The sequence below is a fragment of the Pipistrellus hanaki genome (assembly GCF_964339955.1).
Source record: "Pipistrellus hanaki genome assembly, chromosome: 11".
NCBI lineage: Eukaryota > Metazoa > Chordata > Mammalia > Chiroptera > Vespertilionidae > Pipistrellus > Pipistrellus hanaki.
The window spans coordinates 66333302-66354619 of NC_140513.1; the positions used below are offsets into that span (position 1 = coordinate 66333302).

The 21318-nt window shown below is 45.8% G+C and overlaps 1 protein-coding gene across 4 annotated transcripts in view; it reads left to right on the top strand.

The window, feature by feature from the left end:
- Positions 1–21318, top strand: part of FANCC (FA complementation group C) — a gene marked incomplete at its 3' end in the record, with an annotated part of 222335 nt that overhangs the window by 178817 nt on the left and 22200 nt on the right. For all 4 annotated transcript variants that reach the window (XR_014796326.1, XR_014796327.1, XR_014796328.1 and 1 more), the window contains exons 9-11: positions 9440–9596; positions 20057–20109; positions 20806–20905. Coding sequence is in view for 1 of the 4 variants with exons in the window: in XM_084898963.1 (XP_084755089.1) it covers positions 9440–9596; positions 20057–20109; positions 20806–20905 (310 nt within the window). The remainder of the gene's footprint in view (positions 1–9439; positions 9597–20056; positions 20110–20805; positions 20906–21318) is intronic.

Sequence of the window (21318 nt, forward strand, 5' to 3'; positions counted from 1 at the left end):
GCTTAATTACACCAAGACTGTGCACTCAGCCCACAAAGGGATATAGCAAAAGCAACCACCTCAGGTGATTGGGGAAGCTGAGCTACTGGCCCCTATAAGTCACCGACCACACAAAGCCACTCCATCAACACAGGGAGGCAGCACAGAAGCATGTCACGAATGGGAGAGATGGAGGAAAGTAAACTACTAGATGGCACAGAGTTCAGAATTACGTTTATAAGGTTACTCAAGAATCTTCTAAAAACCTTTGAGAAACTTGATGAGACCTCCAAGAAGCTTTGTGAGACCTTCAAGGACCTTAATGAGAATACCAAAAAAAAAATAATAATAATAAAAATAAATTTAAAAAATGGAAAAGGAACAGCCAGAAATTAAACATACACAGTCTGAAATAAAGAATATATAGAAACTCAACTGTAGATCAACATACCCCAAGAATCAAACCAAAGATCTGGAATATGAGGAGCAAAAAACACCCAACCAGAGGGGCAGGAAGAAAGAAGAATCCAAAAGTGTGAGGATAGCGTAAGGAATCTCTGGGACGGCTTTAAGCGTACCAACATCCAGATTTTTGGGGTGCCAGAAGAAGAGAGCGAGCAAGACACTGAAAACCTATTTGAAGAAATAATGACAGAAAACTTCCCCCACCTGGTGAAAGAAATAGACCTACAAGTTCAGGAAGTGCACAGAACCCCAAACAAGAGGAATCCAAAGAGGACCACACCAAGACACATCATAATTAAAATGCCAAGGACAAAAGACAAAGATAAAATCTTACAAGCAGCAAGAGAAAAAGAGCTAGTTACCTACAAGGGAATACCCATACGACTGTCAGCTGATTTCTCAACAGAAACTATGCAGGCCAGCCGAAACTGGTTTGGCTCAGTGGTAGCGTGTTGGTCTGTGGACTGAAAGGTCCCGGGTTCGATTCCGGTCATGGGCATGGTTGTGGGCACATCCCCGGTGGGGGGTGTGCAAGAGGCAGCTGGTTGATGTTTCTCTCTCGACGTTTCTAGCTCTCTTTCTCTCTCCTTTCCTCTCTGTAAAAAATCAATAAAATATATTTAAAAAGAAGAAGTAGGAGGAGAAGGAGGAAGGAAGAGGAGGAGGAGGAGGAGGAGGGAGGAGGAGGGGGGAAGAGGGGGGGAGGGGAAAAAGGAGGAGGAGAAGGAGGAGGAGAAGAAGGAGAAGGAGAAGGAGGAGGAGAAGGAGAAGGAGAAGAAATATTCAAAATGATGAACAACAAGAACCTACAACCAAGATTACCCAGCAAAGCTATCATTCAGAATTGAAGATCAGATAAAGAGCTTCACAGATAAGAAAAAGTTAAAGGAGTTCATCAACACCAAACCAGAATTACATGAAATGCTGAAGGGTATTCTTTAAGAAGAGGAAGAAGAAGAAAAAGGTAAAGGTAAAAATTATGAACAACAAAAAGACATCAAATACATACCTACCAACAAGTGAATCTAAAAATCAAGTGAATAAAAAATCTGAAGAACAAAATGGACTGGTGAATAGAATAGAATCAGGAACATAGAAAGGGATTGGACTAACAACTCTCAGCGGGAAGGGGGTCTGAGGGGTGCAGGAAGAGATTGGACAAAAATCTTACACCTATGGATGAAGACAGTGGCGGGGGTAAGGCATGGGGTGGGGTTGGGAATCAGGTGGAGGGGAGCTATTGGGGGAGTGGGGAGAAACACCTGTAATAATCTGAACAATAAAGTCTTTAAAAAAAAAAAAGAATGTGGAAAATATATAAAATACTCCAAGTCCACAAAAGTAAACCTGGACAAATAAGAAGATATAGTGTTCTTGGTCAGGTGCATAAAAAGCCTAAACATTATAAAGATGCCAGTCTCCCTCAGTGAATCTGCCATCTTGAGTGTGATAAAATGTGCAACCGTCCCCCTAAACCCCGCCTCCTTAAGACGCTCTTTCCATCGAAGACTCAATTTCTGTATGTAGTTGGTCTATTTCGTTATTTTCTCTTCTGATTCTTTGCCCTATTGTATATTCATGTCCCAGTATACTTTATTTTAGGGCTTGTTCCACTCATTCTTCTTCAAGAAATTCTTGTTTTGTCTTTCAAATAAACATTGAAACCAATTTAGCTAGTTTTAGGAAAGACAGCTAATGCTCTTTCTGAGGAGACTCATGTTAAATATATAGATTAACTGAATACGTAGAAGTCTAATATAATTTTTAAAGTTTTTCAGTAGATGTTTAAAAGTGTTTTGGGCACTTTTTATTCCTAAAGTTTTATTGTGTCTTTTGTTTTGTTTCTGGGCTGTCATAAGCAGCTTTTCTTCCCGTCTTCCTGTCAGTCAGAAGGTATTTGTCGTTTTTCATATCACTCTCAAAAATTGGAATGTGTATTTTAATTTTATTTTTATGAAGTGTTATAGTCCAGGAATTTGTTAAGGTGAGATTTAGAAAGAAAAATAGAAAGTTAAATCATTTGATTTTTAAAAAATAACCAGAACATAATTTTCATTATTAAAATGTAAAGTCTTTTTTTCTAACTACTCTAAACCTCTGTTAGCATGTACCCAGCAAGTCTGAATTTCCTGAGGAATCTGAGCAGTCATCTTTGCTGTTTATGTAAGACACTGAGTAAAAATTCATTTGAAAAAGCTGCCTGATATGATAGGTGTGATTCCCCTGCTTGTGCCCTCAGTCATTTACCTGAGTTCACACTGCAGGTTACAGTGGTCTGCCATAGCTTACATTTTCCACATTCCAAATAGTTTTTCAAAATATTTACTTTAAAATAGAATGCTCTTTGCCTTTCACCTTTGCAGCTCTATTTCTGATTCATTTAGTAATGCATTTTATTAAAGAACTAGAGGTCCATTGCATGAAATTTGTGCAAGGGGCTCAGCTCCTGCGGTCCCGGCTGCCTCACCCACTGATCTTTCCGGAAGGTTGTTCCACTGTTTGGTCTAATTAACATATTAGTTCTTTATTATATAGGATATGATCTTAGCATCCAGTATTTTCAACCTTACTTTTTCATCAAGCATTGAATTAAAATTCCACTTCCTCTGTGAAACCTACAAAACTATTCTAGAAATTATTGGCGAGGAAGAGAGATGCTTAGAGAGTAGCCACTCTTACTCTACCCACAATGCTCAGGAGGAAAGCAGAGGCAGCGGTTCCATGAGTAGGTCCAAACTGCTCGCTATTTATTTTACTTGTGATAACGCATTCTCCCTCAGCAACTAATAAAAGTTACTCAGTTTGGAATTCCATACAGAACAGACTGTCCAGAAATGCTGGGTGGTCTTCAACTTGTCCAGCTCCTATGGCTTCAGCTCAGCAAGTCCCCTCAGCAGTGGCGTAAGAGCTGGAGCCTCTCCATGGACACATGCCCGTAGGTGGAGATCCTGGCCACACGTTGACACAGGATAGCTGATTCAGTCACTCAGAGTAAATACCACCCCCACCCCCAACGCCTGCCTCCAATGTGCAGTTCCCCAAATGTGCTGCGTGGTCATTTAGAAACCACATACTTTTTTGACTACTGTGCCTGCCCGGTATTTAGCCTTCCAGCTTTTTCCCACAATGCACCAGTGGAATTACATCTGTTTTACAATTGGCTGAGTATCTTTGGCCTTGGCTTCTAAATGCAGTCATGCCTTTTCAGAAACAGGCTGCCTGTATTCTTTTAAGCAATAGATGCTTGCCCCTTTGTGTAGTTTATATAATCTAGAGGAATTTTTTTACTTCTTGGCCTAAATGTCAAACCTAACTTTAGAGTACCTTCATGGGATTGCCATTATACCATCTGCAGACAGCAGAGTGTGTAAAACCTTCCTGGGAGGGCTGCTGAGGTCCTTCCTCAAGTCCGTGGAGTACAAGTAATTCCACAAGATACGTCCTAAAGCAAATCAACATCCATTGCTTCAAAAATATTGAGAAGTTTGGACTGGATAGAGTACTTTTTTCTATACGCTGGAATGAATGAGCCAGTCAACAAATGAAAGAGGGAATGGGTGCATGGCTGACCGACCAACAGACCTATGGGGTAGCTGTGAGTGTTAAGTAGGGTGACTGTACAGTTGTGAATTGTGGACCATGAAACTTTTGAGAGTGAAACAGGGCGCCTTTTGTAATGATGGTGAGATGGCATACACTTTTCCCAGGCACACTGGATGCCTTTAAGTGGGTCCAGTGCCTGTGATACGCTTAGCACAGTGCCTGGCACTTAGAGAAAACAGCCAATGACTGTTAACATTGTTGTCATTGACTTTGATTTAAAAAATTGTTACTTTTGATAATGTTTTACTAGCTTTCTCAAGCTAATGTCTTTTCTTCCTAATGAAAACATCACTGATCTAAGGCCAGGTGTAAGCTAAATTCCCATTGCTGAAAGAGCTAATAATACAGCCTCCAAAGATGCTTAAAAGAAAATAAAAGAAATTTCAAGAAAAGCCTGACCTTCAACCAAGCTTCTAGTTCTGTGTTTTTTCAGCTCAGATAAGAAAAATCAGGCTTTACATGTTGTCAGATAATATAGGTGAATGTCTAAGAGAAGAAAGGCTAGTGCAATTTCAAAAACAGAAAGTTAGCAAAGTAACTGAAACCCCCATTTCTATTTATTCATTTACTAGAGGCCTGGTGCACTAAATTGTGCGCTTGCAGGAGGCGGTCCCTCAGCCTGGCCTGCACCCTCTTGTAGTCCAGGAGCCCTTAGGAGATATCTGACTGCCATGAAGGCGGGAGAGGTCTTGCCGTCACCACTGAGCTTGCCAGCTGCGGACCAGGCTTCTGGCTGAGCATCATTCCCCCTGTGGGAGCGCACTGACCTCCAGGGGCAGCTCCTGCGTTGAGCATCTGCCTCCTGGTGGTCATTGTGCATCATAGTGACTGGTCGGTTGATCATTCGGTCTATTTGCACACTAGCCTATTATTATATAGGATTGAGACTTCCTGGCTTTTTAAAAATCTTAATAAGACATAGTCATAAAATTAGTCATTGCAAAGTTTACTTTTAAAGTAAAAACCTGCTGATAGTGATTGTAAGAGACATTCTAGTGTGATTGGACTTAGACATAGCCTTGGTGTTGCTGCTCTTTGCTTCGAGAAGTGACTTTTCTGCCGGTTTAAATGACAATGATGGCACAGTTTTCTCAGTTTAATATGTAAAGTGTATATAAGCAAAAGTAGGTGTACAGCCGTATGTATGGAGAGATATATAATAGAAAAATAAATGAGAATAAATGTTAGTGTACTCATGACTGTAAACCACCCCCCCTTGTAAATACTCCATCAGGTTTTAATGGACGTATACCTTTGAGATATGATAGCAAGTATTCCTCCCAGTTTCTTGGAATTAAGTAGCTTTCCAGAGAAGCTGGCTTCAATTTGCATGGGCTTCTCTGGCAGATGAGGTGGTCCTTGATCTCTCTGGTTGAGAAAAGTGTTAATGTACACATTTTCCAAACTGTGTCCAAGAATCGAACAAAAATATTATAGTAGCCCCCAATTGTTCATGGTTTCAGCTACCTGCAGTCAACTGCAGTCCAAAAGGATTAAATGGAAAGTTACAAAAATAAACAATTCATCAGGTTTTAAATTACATGCCATTCTGAGTGGCATGATGAAATCGTCCCTTTGTCCACCATATTCACTCCACTTCATGTCATCACGTAAGCACTGCATCATCTCCCTTCATCACAAGAAGCGTGAGTGCAGCACAACAAGGTATTTTGAGAGAAAGATCACATTTACGCTAACTTATTACAGTATATTGTTATAATTGTTCTATTTTATTAATTGTTGCTGTTACTCTCCTACTGTGCCTAACTTATAAGTTAAACGTTATCATTGGTATGCATATGTAGTGGGAAAACATAGTTCATATGGGTTCAGTACTCTCTCCATTTCAGGGACTCAGTCGGGGTCCTGAAACATACTCCCCAGAGATAAGGGAGAACTCCGTACTGTACGTATTGTCAGCCGATGACCATTGGCACCAGTTCAGTGCGCACAGGAACCCCCAACTTGGGGGTGATGTGAGGAAGGAAACTTTATTCAGTGCGAAACAGCTCCGTGTGATACAGCAGAGGTGTGAGGCAGCCCCCCAGCCAGGCCCCTCCTCTGAGCACCCTCCACTCCCCTGCCTGCAGAGTGGGGAGACCTGTACCTGGAGGCTGCAGACCAGCTGTAGTATCAGACCTCCTGATTCACATCAGAGCTGTCAGTCCTGGTCCTCTCTGACCTCAGTTGCCTTTGTCTATAAATTAAGGATAATAATTGTCCCTGTTTTGTCCCCGTGGATTGTTATGGGGGTTAAAATACAGATAAAATGCTTACCATCATCCCAGGCAAGCCCTTAATAAGTGGTAGCAATGACTTCTTCAGCCTCCCCATGCGCCCCTCTGCCTCTGGCCCCTCAGCAGGCAGCGTGCTGTCCTGAGACCGCAACACCACTTCGCAGGCGCACACGAGGCCACCCCCACTCCCACCCCCCATGCCGCCTTCTGGTGGCGCTCCCTGCACAGCCATCCTCCTGACTGCAGTTCTGCTCATTTCCACTCCCTCTCCTATGGACTCCACCTTCCGCCTCCATCGCTCCTCAGCTCAGTGTTCTCGGGGAGGCCAGGGAGGCCTGCGCAGAGCAGTGCTGTTCCCCTCCGCAGGCCTCTCAGCGGTGCTCCGCACAGGCATCCGGCCCTGCTCCTCTGTGTGTGCTCTCTGCCTGCCTGTCTTCCTCCTGTCTGCCACTCCTCTTCCTCCTGTGCCCATTGGTGATGCTCAGGGCACAGGCCCGGCCCCCTGCCCCGCACTCAGCCTCTCTCCAAGGAGTTCCCATTCATTCTCTCGCCATTCTGTTCACCTGGCAGCTCCCTGATGTACAATAGCCCAGACCTCTCCCCAGAACTTCTAACCTGGATATTCGAGAACCTATTTCATACCTCCGTTGGATGATGCCTCGGAGGTGCCAAATTCACACATCCTTCCCAAATCTCGTTACCGCCCCTTCTTTCTACGTGAATAAACAGTGCCCACCCATCTCCTTACTCAGGAAACCTGGGATCGCCCTGTTCCTCCCTCACCTGCTCCACCTCTCGTCAAACGCATTGCCAGTTTCTCTCGGTGTAAAGTGCATTCAGGTGCTCTCCATTCCCACTGCCCCTGGTCCCAGCCCCACCAGCGCCTGCCGCCTGCACCCTCGATGGCCTGCACTCAGTGACCTGGAATGTCACCGCACCCTGGCACTTTGTGTAAGTCCTGGGGCCAGAATAATCACAGAATAAGGCCCGAAAATCTGACCTCGGCCTGTGGGACTGCACAGAGGTGTCACAGTCACTCTCCTCTGCCCTCAGAGGCTTCTGTCTTCCTCTGACCTTGCTCCTCGTCTCAGCGCCACCGTGTCTGCTGTTCCTCTGCTAGAAAGCCCTTCCCGCTGCTCTTCACCTCACTTAGCCCTGACCACCTGTCCCCCGAGCCTGCGCTTCCCTCTGGTGCCTCACACGCACATTGCCGTGTGGCGTGGGTGAGCATGCGTGCCTCCCGTTTTGTTTTCCTGTTTGGCCTGCGCCTGGCACCTTGAGTTCCATACCGGAAGTGCTGAGTCATCTTTGACTGAATGACCTCCAGCTCCTGCCACAAAGTACAACAGGGTGGGCGGCAGCAGCCGAAGCACTGGTGCCACCACAGAGGACATCCATGGTGTGGCCCAGATATGCCAGGTGGCGCAGGGTTGGGGGGAGGGGAGAAGGGGGAGAAAGGGCTCCTGCCAGGCTTCCCGGGAGAGACACTCAGGATGAGAACGGGACATCCCTCCAAGCTCCCTTCCTCCTGCCTCTGTCTGCCCCTGTGACAGACCCTACAGAACTTCCACTTCCAGTCTTGCCCCAGAGTTAATCCAGGACAAGGTCTACAGAGTTTCTGAAGAAAAGGAGAAACTACTACCCTGTTTCCCTGAAAATAAGATGGTGTCTTATATTAATTTTTTCTCCCAAAGTTGCGCTAGGTCTTATTTTCAGAGGATGTCTTATCTTTCCATGTGCTAGGTCTTATTTTCGGGGAAACACGGTAGAAATTGCCACCCTGTGTTTCCTGTCTTTCCTTTCCTGCCCTGTACCCATCCCCTGGCTCCACGCCAGCTCCTGCAAAGAAGTGGCCCAGAGGCGTGGGTGAAGGGAAGACACCAAAGGAGTTGATGGGTAGTGGGGAACCTTGTGTCCCAGCATGTGTTTTGCTTATTAAAGACAGTGAACATCTTTGGCAGAACATGGAAAGCACTGCTGTCTGTGGTGCCACTGGGGAAAGGCGGAGACTTCGGAAAGAAGGCCTGCCAGGCCCGGATAGGCCGGTGGCTCAGAGTTAGACAAGTGGCCCCTCATGCTCTTCCCGGAAGGGAAAGCAGGACCCCTCATACACACGGGAGGAGCCTCCAAAAACATTTTCCAATAGAAACTGAAAGATCAGACAGAGGGCAAAAACCAGGACCACAGGCTTTATCAGAGAAGGACCTGCCGGGCTGTCTCACAAGGGGAGAGCAGCAGCACCTGCAGAGGGGAACGCGCCTTTTGAGGGGAGGATGGGAAGGAATGGGGGCTTAGTGGACTCGGCACGCGCTGATGGGTGGCTTAATGTATGGTCATATAGGAAGAAGGGCTTAGGGAATTCAGCAGGTGCTGATGGGTGGTTCGATGTGTGGTCCATAGAAGGTGCCTGGGGCCGCAGGTGCAGTTACCTCATACTCCGCCCACCGGTTGGGGGAAGGGAGGATCTATCAGAAACTGCGCTGCACAGATGGTTGCAGCGGATAGAGCATCATGCTATGAATCAGCTATGGATTAAAACAGGTCATAACCACCGTCTATGAAATTGTTATTAAAGAAAAATACATTTTAACTTTCAAGCAACAATTTACAGATACAGTTACTGAATATTTACTTGGTGTCAAGCACTGTGTGAATCACTGTACATGTGTTGTTACTGCATTTGATCCTTCTGAAGATACTGTGAGGGAAATAGGCCCATTTTATAGAAATGCAAACAGGTTTAGAGGGTAAGTCACGTTCCCAAAGGCATACTGTTAGCCCTGAGAGTCAGACCCACTTTCAGGCATAACTATTTTTAAATTAGAGACTGCATGTACCTAGATATCTTAAGGCCTCTGCCTACCTCATTTTTTCACTCTCTGTCTTCCATCACTATACATTTGCTTATCCTTTTTGAAAGCTTTTTTTTTTTCCCTTTGAGCATTTCCCTAGTTTCTTAAGTTGAAGCAGAAGCACATTTACATTATTTTTTAAACGCATACTTGGTCAGTGATCATTGATACTATAAGTATTAGCTGCCGCTATAACCATGAGGAAAGGACTCACAGATTGGATTCATTTTTGCATTTTGAACTCTCTTAATCTCCTTTTTTCTGTAACCCATTTCTATTTAAAATTTCCTTTCCTCCTGAAAGGAAGAAGATTCTTCTCCCCAAGTCAGCAGTCGTCTGCCTTTGGCTGCGACACCTTCCCAGCCTTGAAAAAGCAACGCTGCACCTTTTTGAAAAGCTAATCTTCAGCGAGAGAACTTCTCTGACAAGGACCGAATGCCTCATGAGACAGTCATTGCTGGTACGTGCCTGACTTTGATGAGGAGAAAAATCCTTAAAGAAGATGCTGAGTATCAGTTATCATTTCATGTAGTCAGAGCAAGGGGGAAAATACGGGGTACACACCTTGATTATTGATTCCAATGGATTAAATCTGAAAAGAAAGAAACATCAGTTGAGCTATCAAAAAATGTATGTGTGTACATTGTTTTATACCCTACCTAAACAAAAGAGCAATTGATACCTTTTGATATATTTGATATAGTTACAGTCTATTTTAAAAATACCTAACGTAGGAATCTCTTCTGCGTATTTAGAGCATATTTTAAAAATATGGAGAGATTCAGGATTTATTGGATTATTGTACCTTATATGGCATATTCATAAGACCTTACATGTAGACAACTACTTTTTAAATATTTCTTATTTCATCATGAAAAATAAGTTTTAAAAATAAAGATTTTAAGAACCAGAGGAGGAATCAATTAACAATGAAAATCTTTAAAAAATAAACATTTAGCTCTTCACTAGAGGAAAAATAAAATACTCAAGAGACATAAAACAGAACTCCAGGAAAATGGTTTAAACAATGAAAACAACTAAGAATTTTGTAAGTTTTCTTTTGGCATACGCCTGCCAGGCTTGAAATCTGGCTGCGTACAGTGGCCGCCTTGTTCTCAGGCCGCAGGCCTGGGGGCGAGGCTGGGCGGCCTCAGGCGGTCCTCAGAACCTGGCCCCGGGCAGGCGGCTGTGGAAGGAAGACTGTGCCCTGAAGGAACAGTCCAGAAACTACAAGGAGCTGCCCTGCTCCCAGGACCCCAGTGGCTCTAACATGCTTCCTCACTGGCTTTGGTCGCGGGGAGACTCAGTGCAGAGCGCGCCTCCTTTTGTGTGGATGGGGGACCTGAGTTCCCATCTCAGGCTGGTGGCCAGGAACCTGGGCAGAGAGTGTTCACCCTTCCAGGAGGCTGGGACCTGGGAGGCGAGAAGCCCAGTGCAAGGCAAGGTCTGAGGTTAGCTAGGTTCATGCATTGCCCGTCTCTCAGGCACTTTCTCTTTGTTAAAGCATTTGAACTTCCTGTTTTCTTTGTCTTTCAAGTCGGAGGCTGCGTGAGGGAATCATAATTGAATCAGCTGCCTTCTTCCTATATCTGATTGCTCCTTTTAGGCCCCCATCCTTCCCGCTGGTGGGTGGGTGTGATTGCCCATGTCCATGCTCAGCTTTGTCCAATGGCCTTGGCTCCTCTGCCTGCAACCCTCCGGTGGCTGTGGACAGGGTTACGGTCATCAGTAGCCATGCTGCTTTCATCCATAAGTTAGGTGGCCCAAACCGTGCCCATCTGGTTTGGAAACTTATATTGTTCGAGGGGGATTGGTAGTGGGGGGGGGAGAGGGAGAGAAGGGAGGAAGCTAGGTATAAAGACTGAGAGAACCCTGGCTGGTGTAGCTTGTTTGGTTGGGCCGCGTACAGTGCACCAGGAGGTTGCCAATTCAGTTCCTGGTCAAGAGCACATGCTCAGTTCCTGGTAAGGAGTATGCAGGAGGCAGCCATTCGTTCTCACATTGATATTTCTGTCTCTTTTTTAAAAATGTATTTTTATTGATTTCAGAAAAGAAAGAAGAGGGAGAGAGAGATAGAAACATTGATGAGAGAGAATCATTGATTGGCTGCCTCTTTCACGCCCCCTACAGGGATCAAGCCCACAACTCAGCATGTGCCCTTGACTGGAATGGAACCCAGGACCTTTCAGTCTGCAGGCCACTGCTCTGTCCACTGAGCCAAACCAGCTAGGGCTCTCCTCTCTCTTAAAAATCGGTAAACTATTCTTTATAAAAATGTTTTAAAAGAAAAAGAAAACAAGCTCTTTGACTTAAAAAAAAAAAAAAAGCCTGAGATAGCACAGAGGTATTTTTTTTTTTTAAGGGATTTCACCATTCAAAAGAGTTACATGTTAAGGTGAGAAATAAAAATGTGCCTTATATAAAAATAATTACAATAAAATTCAAAATAAACAAAGGCTTTCAGAAGCCCCCAGCATCCCATTCCAGGCACTACCTTTATTATCCAGGAAATCTCTCTATTTCTAACTTAAATGAACATGCTCTAATTTAATTTTCTCTGGTCCTTGTTCAATGGCCATTTCCTTGCTTTTAAGTGCTTTATTAGATTTGCCTGTCTTCTCTCTGTAGAAAAGTTCCAGTTCCAGTGAACTTTCCGATTTGGTTCGAATCTGTGCCTTTCCTGGGTGCTTGTGGGTCTCTGAACCGCCTCCGGGCCCCTCTCACCTGTGGCCGTCAGGCCCGAGCAGCACTTCCCTGCACAGATACTGCTGCGACCGAGGGGGAGGCACTCCCACTGCCACTCAGCGTACAGCCTTCCGTCTCCAGTCTGCACCGTAAACAGTCTTCCCCGTGCGGCAGCCTGGAAGGCAGTGATGTACAGACGCATTTATCGGATGATGTGCAGAGATTCAGAGCTTCCACTGTGGTGAAAGGGAAGTTCCAGAGGGTGTTATTTGGCGTAATTTATTGTGGCATTGGCAGGATGTGACCTCTCCGTGCCTTGTGGGTCAAGGAGGCAATTGCAGCACAGAGCTGATGGCGGGGCTGCTCTCCTCGGCCGCCCTGGCCTGCAGTGCCAGGAGACCAGGCAGGCTGGAATGAGCCTGTGACGTGACGGAGGGATTCGGAGGGCAGGTAACCTGACGAGCTTGCCTCCTGATTGCATCATCCGATTCATCTGTCGCCGCAGCATGTCGGTGCAGTGACAGCCGTGCAGAGTGTGGGAGGCCGGGAGCTCAGGTAGCGCAGGCTGCTGAGCTTCCCTCCGGAAGAAACGTGATGCCAAGTACATCAGATTGGGTTCTGAGAGTAATTAGAGTGTGATGGTCCACGTAACTCGTGTTTTATATGGAGCATTGTTAATTATGTTTCCTCTCTTGGGACTCTCCAGATTTAGCCCTGGAAATTCTATAGTTGCCAAAATGTGTGTGTGTGTGTGTGTGTGTGTGTGTGTGTGTGTGTGTGTTGGGGGGGGAGGGGGGTAGTGCGTTACAGCTTGTATAAAGTGAAATGCTCTCCCCAAGTGTTCTTTGGCCTTTAAGGGACTCAGAGGCCTGATGTTTTCCATTAAGACTGTGAATAATAAGGCACTAATTGAATATCACCTGAATTCTCAATACATATTTATATGCATATATGACTTCTAAAGTAAAAATAAATTTACTTTTGAGACTCACTGTTAGGTTTCTGTTGGCGGGACTGCCCCCAAGTACATGTCCACCTGTCAGTTTGTGGCTCCTAAGTGCATCACGGTGTTAAACTTGGTTTGTCATTTACTGTGCAGACTGACACTTGTTAAAAGCAGATGGTCTTTCTCCTCTGAAATCAATCAAAGTATATATTTTTAAAAGTCCTCTCTGATCTCAAAAAATATATATTTTTAAAGAATAAGAAACAAAATCAAGTGGTCTTGTGTTTCCTGTGACAGACCAGGCACCGGAAGACCATGGTGCATAGCTTCAGACCTGACCTTAAAGACGGATCTCACCAAACGCAGTGAGAGCCACTGGGTAATTACACAGCTTTCTTGATGTCTGGTTTCCAAAGAGGCTATTGTTTATTCCCCACGTTTGAATGGAAAGTGCTGGCTCAGTAGCAGGGGCACTGTGCTTAGCGGCCCTGCTGCACACTAAGGCCGAGACGGACCTGGTTTCCATGCCCTCCGTCCGCCCCTCGCTGGCAGGCCTCACACACCACCTGCCGCACCTCCCCAGGACAGACTCGCCCACCAGAGTGTGGGTCTGAGGAGAGTAGAGAGAGGAAAGGAAGCAGGGGTGGTTTTTGTTTTTGTTTACTCAGATTTTAAATTAAATAATACTCCTCGCAAAAAACACTCCTCATATTCTATCCTACCTGAAAGTCTTCACAACTACAATAATTAAAATTAGTTCTTTGTCCCAAGTATGTCTCGATTAAACTGGGGTGGGTAATAAGAGCTTAAGAAATAAAAAGAACATGTCGCCTTGATGTGAGGTGGTATACCTTCTTGTCTTCGCTCTCCAGAGAGCCACTTCATAAGAAAAAGAACTCCCTTTACACAAAATTCCAAGCACAATTCCCCTTTAATAAAAGATCATGTTGAATTTAGCTCCACATCGTGGGTTATGTCAGGTGTCTGTGCTTGAGTAACTCTTACTAATGCTCTAGGGTTTTCTTTTCCTGCTTTTCCATTAGCAGTCTTTTAAACATTTCTTCTTTAATGCGATGCATGTGATTTAAGAAATGCTGAAGTAGATAATTTAGCAGTGGTCCAACAGGGAAGGGCGGTGGCGGCCTGTGCTTATGTCTGCTTCTCCCACAGTAGTTGCACTTCCCAGTGTCCACCTCAGGGGGGCACCAGATCCCCCAGCATTGTTTCTGTGAAGAAAAAGGCCCAGATTGCAAATTCTGTTTTCACTGTTGGGGATGGAGGACTTTTCAACCAGAGATGAAGGGAGAGAGAAAAAGTAAAAAAGCAAATAATAAGAACAGGGCAGAGGTCGACCTGGGAGGTCATAGCCACTAAGATGCCAGCTGAGAAGCAGCAGGGGGCAGCGGAGCTGTCTGGCCCCTCAGGCTGCACCAGCTAACTGGGCAGAGGCCGCTGGGCCAGCCCGGAAGAGGAACTTCAGACTTGAGGGGTTTTGTTGAACATCCTGAACGCATGCCTGTGTCTGAATACTCTAAGAGAACACGGGTAAATTTGAAACACAAAAGTACATTTGGTACTTGTTAACTTCTTTGGGTTTTTCTTTAAGCCTAGAAATGACAGATTTATCACTAATTAAACAATAATTGTATTATGGAGTACTGAAAAAAGTTGCTTGTAGTATAAACAACATCTGGTAAAGATTACAAAGAACGAATATTTTTCCATCTCAACTTTATTGAAAGAAACTTGAATCTTTTCAGACAAAATAGATCCTAAAATGTAAAAAGGATATTTATAGTCTTCTGTTTAGTACAGTCAAACCTCGTTTCTCGAACTTCTCCCATCTGGAACAGTTCAGTTCTCAACCAAGTTGTTCATAGAAAAAATGTCTCCATTGTCGAACCAAACTTGGGTTTTCGAACTGACAGCCCTTTCAGGCTGATACCTCAGCATGACAAAAAGCATCTCTCAGACAACAAATAAAGGACAGAGTGCTTTTGTTGCTGGAGAAATCCATGATTAGCACAATTTTAAAATATAAAGAGGCCGACAAGAGTGCTAGTGTTGCCGAAACCGGTTTGGCTCAGCAGTAGAGCGTCGGTCTGCGGACTGAAAGGTCCCGGGTTCGATTCCGGTCAAGGGCATGTACATTGGTTGCGGGCACATCCCCGGTAGGGAGTGTGCAAGAGGCAGCTGGTCGATGTTTCTCTCTCATCGACGTTTCTAGCTCTCTATCTCTCTCCCTTCCTCTCTGTAAAAAATCATATTTTTTAAATATATTTTAAAAAATAAATAAATAATATATATATATATATATATATATATATATATATATATATATATATATATATTTAAAAAAAAAAAAAGAGTGCTAGCCTTGCTAAGGGTGCCACAGTGATCACAGACCGTTGAAGAGAGGGGAAACTTGTTGATTTGGAGAAAGGAAGAGCAGTCAGCAGGTGACAACATTTCGGAAGCAGTGGTGAGTGAGCAGCAGAGTGCTTCATGCTGACCCGAAAGACAGCCCTGGCCCGAGTGCTGGGAGGGATTCATTTAAGGCCATAAGGGCGGTTCGATACACTTAACAAAAGGAGTGTTTATTTATAGATCAGACAGTACATTAGACATGTACTGTGTATAAGAACAGTTAAAACGGAATCTTTTGGGAGTCTGGAACCGATTAATTCAATTCACATTATTTCTAATGGGAAAAAATGATTCCGTTTTCGAACAAATTGGTTCTCAAACAGCCTTCCCCGGAACAAATTAAGTTCCAGAACCCAGGTTCCCTGTATTTTGAAAGTAGAAAAGAAGAAAATGGCATAATTTAAAAAAAATGCATATTTATAAAGATCTTATTTTACATGATAGAAGTGAAGGTTTTCTTTAAGTAGATTTTTTAAACTAAATTATTTTGAACTCCATAAAGGGGTTTACTGTTGAATCTTATGAAGAATCCTCTTTTAAAAAGAGAGTTGTGTTTTGGTTGATTTTACAGAGAAAGAGGGAGAGAGAGAGAAAAGAAAAGAAACATGGGCTTTTTGAATTTATGCATTCATTGGTTGATTTTTGTATGTACCCTGATCAGCGAGCAACCTTGGTGCATCAGGATGATGCTCTATCCAAGTGAGCCACCCAGCCAGTGGCAAAGGTATTTTTTGATGACTGTGGTTCCACTTTTAATTTATGTATATATTAACACAAGGGCCTCTCCAAAGCGCCAGTGACACAGTGGGACTGGATTGCTGGCTGGTGGGGAAGCTGGAGGGACAGCTTCTAATCGGCCGTTCTTAGGAAAAGACCATTCCTGCATTAAATACTTAACCTCCATTGAAATAGGCTGTGACAGAGGGTCTTTCCCGGGCTCCTGAGCTTCAGCTTCCTGCCTCTCCTGTGCAACTGCCCTTTCATTTCCTAGGAGAGAGTGTCTGTGCGGGGTGATCGATGAAAAGGCTTTAGAGTTTTTTGTTGTTGTTAATCCTCACCCGAGGATATTTTTTCCCCTTGACTTTTAGAGAGAGTGGCGGGAGGGGGAGGCATCGATGTGAGACATGTCAATTGGTTGCCTCCTGCACATGCCCCGACCAGAGCCAGGGAACACACCTGCAGCTGAGGTACATGCCCTTGACCAGGAATCGAACCTGAGACCCTTCCATGTGAGGGCTGCTGCTCTAACCACTGGACTACCGGCCAGGGCTTCCTTTCTATGCTGCCTTTTTATCCTTTATAAGAGGTACTTGGGCTGAAACCCGTTTGGCTCAGTGGATAGAGGGTCAGCCTATGGACTGAAAGGTCCCAGGTTTGATTCCGATCAAGGGCATGTACCCTGGTTGCAGGCACATCCCCAGTGGGGAGTGTGCAAGAGGCTGCTGATCGATGTTTCTCTCTCATCAATGTTTCTAACTCTCTATCCCTCTCTCTTCCTCTCTGTAAAAAATCAATAAAATATATATATTTTTTTAAAGAGGCCCTCGGCTTTGTCGGTGAATGACATCAAATCATAGTAAAATTTCCCTCTCGTGTGTATTCTCTTCCGCTGCCCCACCCATACGCTCTCTCTTGTGCCCCCACATCAGAAAACGACAGAAGGCTAGATGTCTTCCTGGTAATTCTGCTCTTTCGTGTTCTCAGCCCCGGTAAGTGGCAAGTGGCTTGTAGTCCTCATCGCTGAGCCGGGATGGAAGGAGCGCGGACACGGAGGGCAGAGGGAGCACCAGAGGGAGCACCGGGTTACTTGTACAGCTCACAGTCCAGAGTGACCGCGGCCTCTCCCTCCCTCCGCCCACGGCCCAGGCCCCGCACCTGGCCTCTCGGCCTCTGTGCGTCTCCTCTGTGCTGACTGTCCTCCTTGCTTTGTTGAGGGGGGAGGTGTGGGCAGAGAGGAGGTAGCAGTGCAGTTCTGGGAGCTGGGAGAGAAGAAGGGGTGCAGACCCCACAGAAAAGCTGGTTCGTGAGAAAAGGAAACTGGTGTCCAGAGCTCCCCAGCATCCTTGTCTGTTCGTCCCGGAAGCTGAGTGAAAGGCCTGGGCAGTGAGAGGAGGCGGGAGAAGGACAAACCTCCTGTGATTGATGGCCTCCCGGTGGCATCGTTTCCCAGCCTCGGAGTCCTCTGGGTGTGGGAGTCGCTGGGCAGATGGAGCAGCCTGGAAGCGCCGGCTGGCAGGCGGGGGAGAGCATGCCAGCAGGTGGACTCCAAGACGTTCTCTCTCCTTCCTCGTGTTTGCAGGAGAGACGGGAGCCTGGGCTCTGGCTGCAGCGTGGCTGTGGCTGTCACTGCGGGGTCCCAGTTTAGCAAGCAGACAGGACGCGGGGTTACAGGTTCGCCTCTTCCCCCACAGGATGCTGTACGGACTCGGGGGGAGCTATGGCTCCCAGGGAAGCATCCTTAGGACTTTAATTCTATTTGGAGGATTCCCTTGATAAGAAAAGCAGCTTAAATTCACTTGTGTGATTTGATGTCACTGGCACACATGCCTGGCCTGTGAGATGCTGGGCTTGGGGGGCTCGGTGGCCCTGAAACTGTGCGCGCGGGAAGTGTGAAGTCTCCTTCTGAAAGCCATCAGCAGAGGCCACGGATGAGAGAAAGCTGTTCACGGCTCTGGGAGACTGGTTTCGGAACAGAAAGTTCTGCCGCTGCTGTGTCAGCAGAGTGCCCTGCCCCGGCATCTCACCCATCTTAAAAAGTAAACAGGTCGTGGCGCAGGTTGCCAGCAACCAAAGATCTGAAACACTGGTGTGGAGTGGCAGGCAGATCCACACAGCCTGAGGACATTTGCAACATTGGATTAATTAAGCTGTTTTGCTAGAAAACATTGCATAAAGGAAGCGTGGGTCCACATTCTAATCTGCTTTTAATGGATTGAGTTAGAGCTTTCTTGCTTCTCCCTTAGCTTTTCGTGGAAGTCCTATTCTACACCCGGGGCCATCCTCTCTCTGCCATTTGGAGAGCTGGCAATTAGCATCCAATGGTTTCTACCACCCTGTTTCCCTGAAAATAAGACAGTGTCTTATATTAATTTTTTCTCCCAAAGTTGCGCTAGGTCTTATTTTCAGGGGATGTCTTATCTTTGCATGTGCTAGGTCTTATTTTCAGAGGATGTCTTATTTTCGGAGGATGTCTTATTTTCGGGAAACATGGCAGCATCACGTCTATAGAGCGGCTCTGAGCGGTGAGACGGGTCAGAGCTCTCGAGCAGCAGGAGTGGCGCTCTTTTACCTCTCTAGTTTGGTTTTCCAGCCGAGCGTTCCCAGGCCGGCCTGCCCGTGGGCACGTGGCCGTGGCGCTGCCTCTGAGGCGCGTGTGTCGGGAGCCTGTGTCTGTGTATGAATCCGAAAAGCTGTCCTGGCACATTTGATGAATCACTTTTCTTCCAGACATGCACTTTGCTTTTTCCTTCTTGTTTGATTTTTCCATTATGAATACATAGAAACGTTTATGATATTTTCTGGGCATATATCCAGTAACCTGTTAGTAACTGTTATTATTTACAGTGAAGCTGAGAAGCAGGGCGATTAACTGAGATCAAAGCCAAGAAATAACCCGCCTCTTTGTTGAGCCATGGTTCTGGCAAGCTAGTTCTTGAGTGCATAATAGATTTATCTGTGAGCATTTTTAGTTGGTTTCTTTTAGAATGCACATGAGTGGAGGATTATGGAGCCTGGGTTCTCTGCTAAAGAGTAGAGATTTGTAATTTACAGGTCCCAAATCCCTTTAAATAATTAAAAGGGAATCATCCATCACTTTAATAAGTGGGGATGCTCTTGCGGGGCCTTCTGTGGCAGCCTGTAGTGGCGGTGTGAGAACACTAGATGGCGCACATTCAATGTTGCAACTCACAATGCCTGCGCAGAGCCCACAGGGAGAGTCTGTGGGGATAGGCGCTCTTCTCTCCTCCACGGGATCAGAAAACTTGAGGGACGGGGCACACCCTTTTTTTCTTGTTGTTGAAAAGAGATGTTTCCCAAAACTAGTCATATCAAGCATACTGTGGCGCCAAGAAATTGCCTATAGAGCCTAACCCACTAACTCTTGGGTGCTACTACAAAATACCTAAGAACACAAATGGCATTTTCATCCGGCCTCATCTCATGCTTTGATGTCTGCCCAGGCAGATACAGAACCTGGGTCAGGCCTGCTGACGCCAAACCTGGGCCACTGTTGGCCTCTGCACGTTTAAACCATCAAAACCCGTCACAGAAACATTCGGGGAATAAATCAGATTACTTCCGTCTTTGAGATGATGGTGCGTTACGTTTTGTACTAACCCTCTTTCCATCCTAAATAAACCGCTGAGTTCATGTGCCCTGAGCTGTGACATTACAGTCCATCATGACAGTGGTCACTGCTGTCCTCGGTATGAAACCATGGCGACCTCAGCACCTCACAGACGGGGACAGGAAGAGCCCGCCCAGGTCTGACCTGAGGTCTCCTTGGCCCTGTGAGGTCAGACTCGTTACCAACACTGGCCGGGCAGGCAGCTCCGAGCCCTCGCTGCAGCGTCCTGGCAGGGAGTGTTTCACATTTGTCCACGAGACTGGCTCCTTTCTCCTGGGCCAGAGGGCCTTTTGTAGAAAACGTGGGACACACCTACACCTGAGGGGAGGTGGAGCATGCCTGCACCCCTTGCCACTGTTCGCATCTGTGTGCAGGGCTCTGGCCGTTTCTCCTGACCCGGAGGACTGGGCTCATGGTTAGGCACCAGCAGTTCCAACAGCTCCTCAGCCTGATGGTAGCCGGACGTTACTGATGATGCTTCTGACGTTTTCCTGCCTCCTGGTCTCTCCTCCAGCCTGAAGCAGCCTGCCACCCCGCCATCTTCAGGATCGTTGATGAAATGTTCAGGTAAATGTTGCGCTATTTCTGCTAATAATTGGTTTAAAAATGCTCCATTTCCAAATATAAATAAAAACTTCCTGTGGTGCTCTCTGGGTGTGTCATGAGGAATTAGTTTCTGATCCCATCTGACCCTCTGAGCTTTTTGGTAAAACCCAAATTTTAAAATTGTAAACTTAAAACCAATGCTTAATAATTAAGATAATTTTCTTTATTTACCCTTTTCAAATTCTAATAATAATGGTAGAAAGATTTGAACTAGATTTTAAATAAATACTCGTAGCACTTTTCTCGGCTCAAAATGAAGTGTAGCAGTGTACTCCCTTCACCACACGAGGGCTGACCAATCTTTTTAAAGGATTTTTTTAAGCTAAGGAAAAACAAGAAGAATAAGTAAATAATGCTTCTATTTAACAGAGTTCTTCTGAAAGTTGAAATCAACCATGTGAGCTGTCTTATAACATGTTGATTTTTTAAAAATATATTTTATTGATTCTCCACAGAGAGGAAGGGAGAGGGATAGAGAGTCAGAAACATCGATGAGAGAGAAACATCGATCAGCTGCCTCTTGCACACCCCTAACTGGAGATGTGCTGCTGCACCTGTGGCCCAGAAATGAGCGCGCACACACACACACACACCCCGTTCAGGCTCACAGTTAGCAGATCATCATTTAATGCCTTGTGCCCGCCATTGCCCGCTCAGGTATGCGCTCTTGGAAACCGACGGAGCCCCAGAAGTGCTGGCCACCCTTCAGGTGTTCACGTGCTGCTTTGTAGAAGCTCTGGGAAAAGAAGACAACCAGGTTCGTTACACTGCATGGATTATTCATTTACCCGAGACAGGAAGGTGCTCCGAGGAGGTGGCTAATCACCAGGAAGGAGCATTTGATTCTCAGTGACTGACAGACTGCGTGCTCACAAAGGAAGCTTCCGAGTGTATGCCCCAGCAAAGGTGGAACTATTTTAATTGCAAGGAACGAGGTAGTTCCTGCTGGCCCCGGGCCCAGAGCGTTTACCCACGGTTGGTGGTGTCAGAGCACTGCCACCCCGCCCTCCCCGAGCTGTGTGCCCACCCCTCCCAGCCAGCGAGGCGAGAGGCGAGAGGGTTCTGGGGTCTGTAGGGCATCTGCTAAGGAGAAATGCCACTTACTACAAAGCAATCCTGGACATTCTTAACTATTAGCGTTTCCATTCATGGGACCCAAGTGTGAATTGG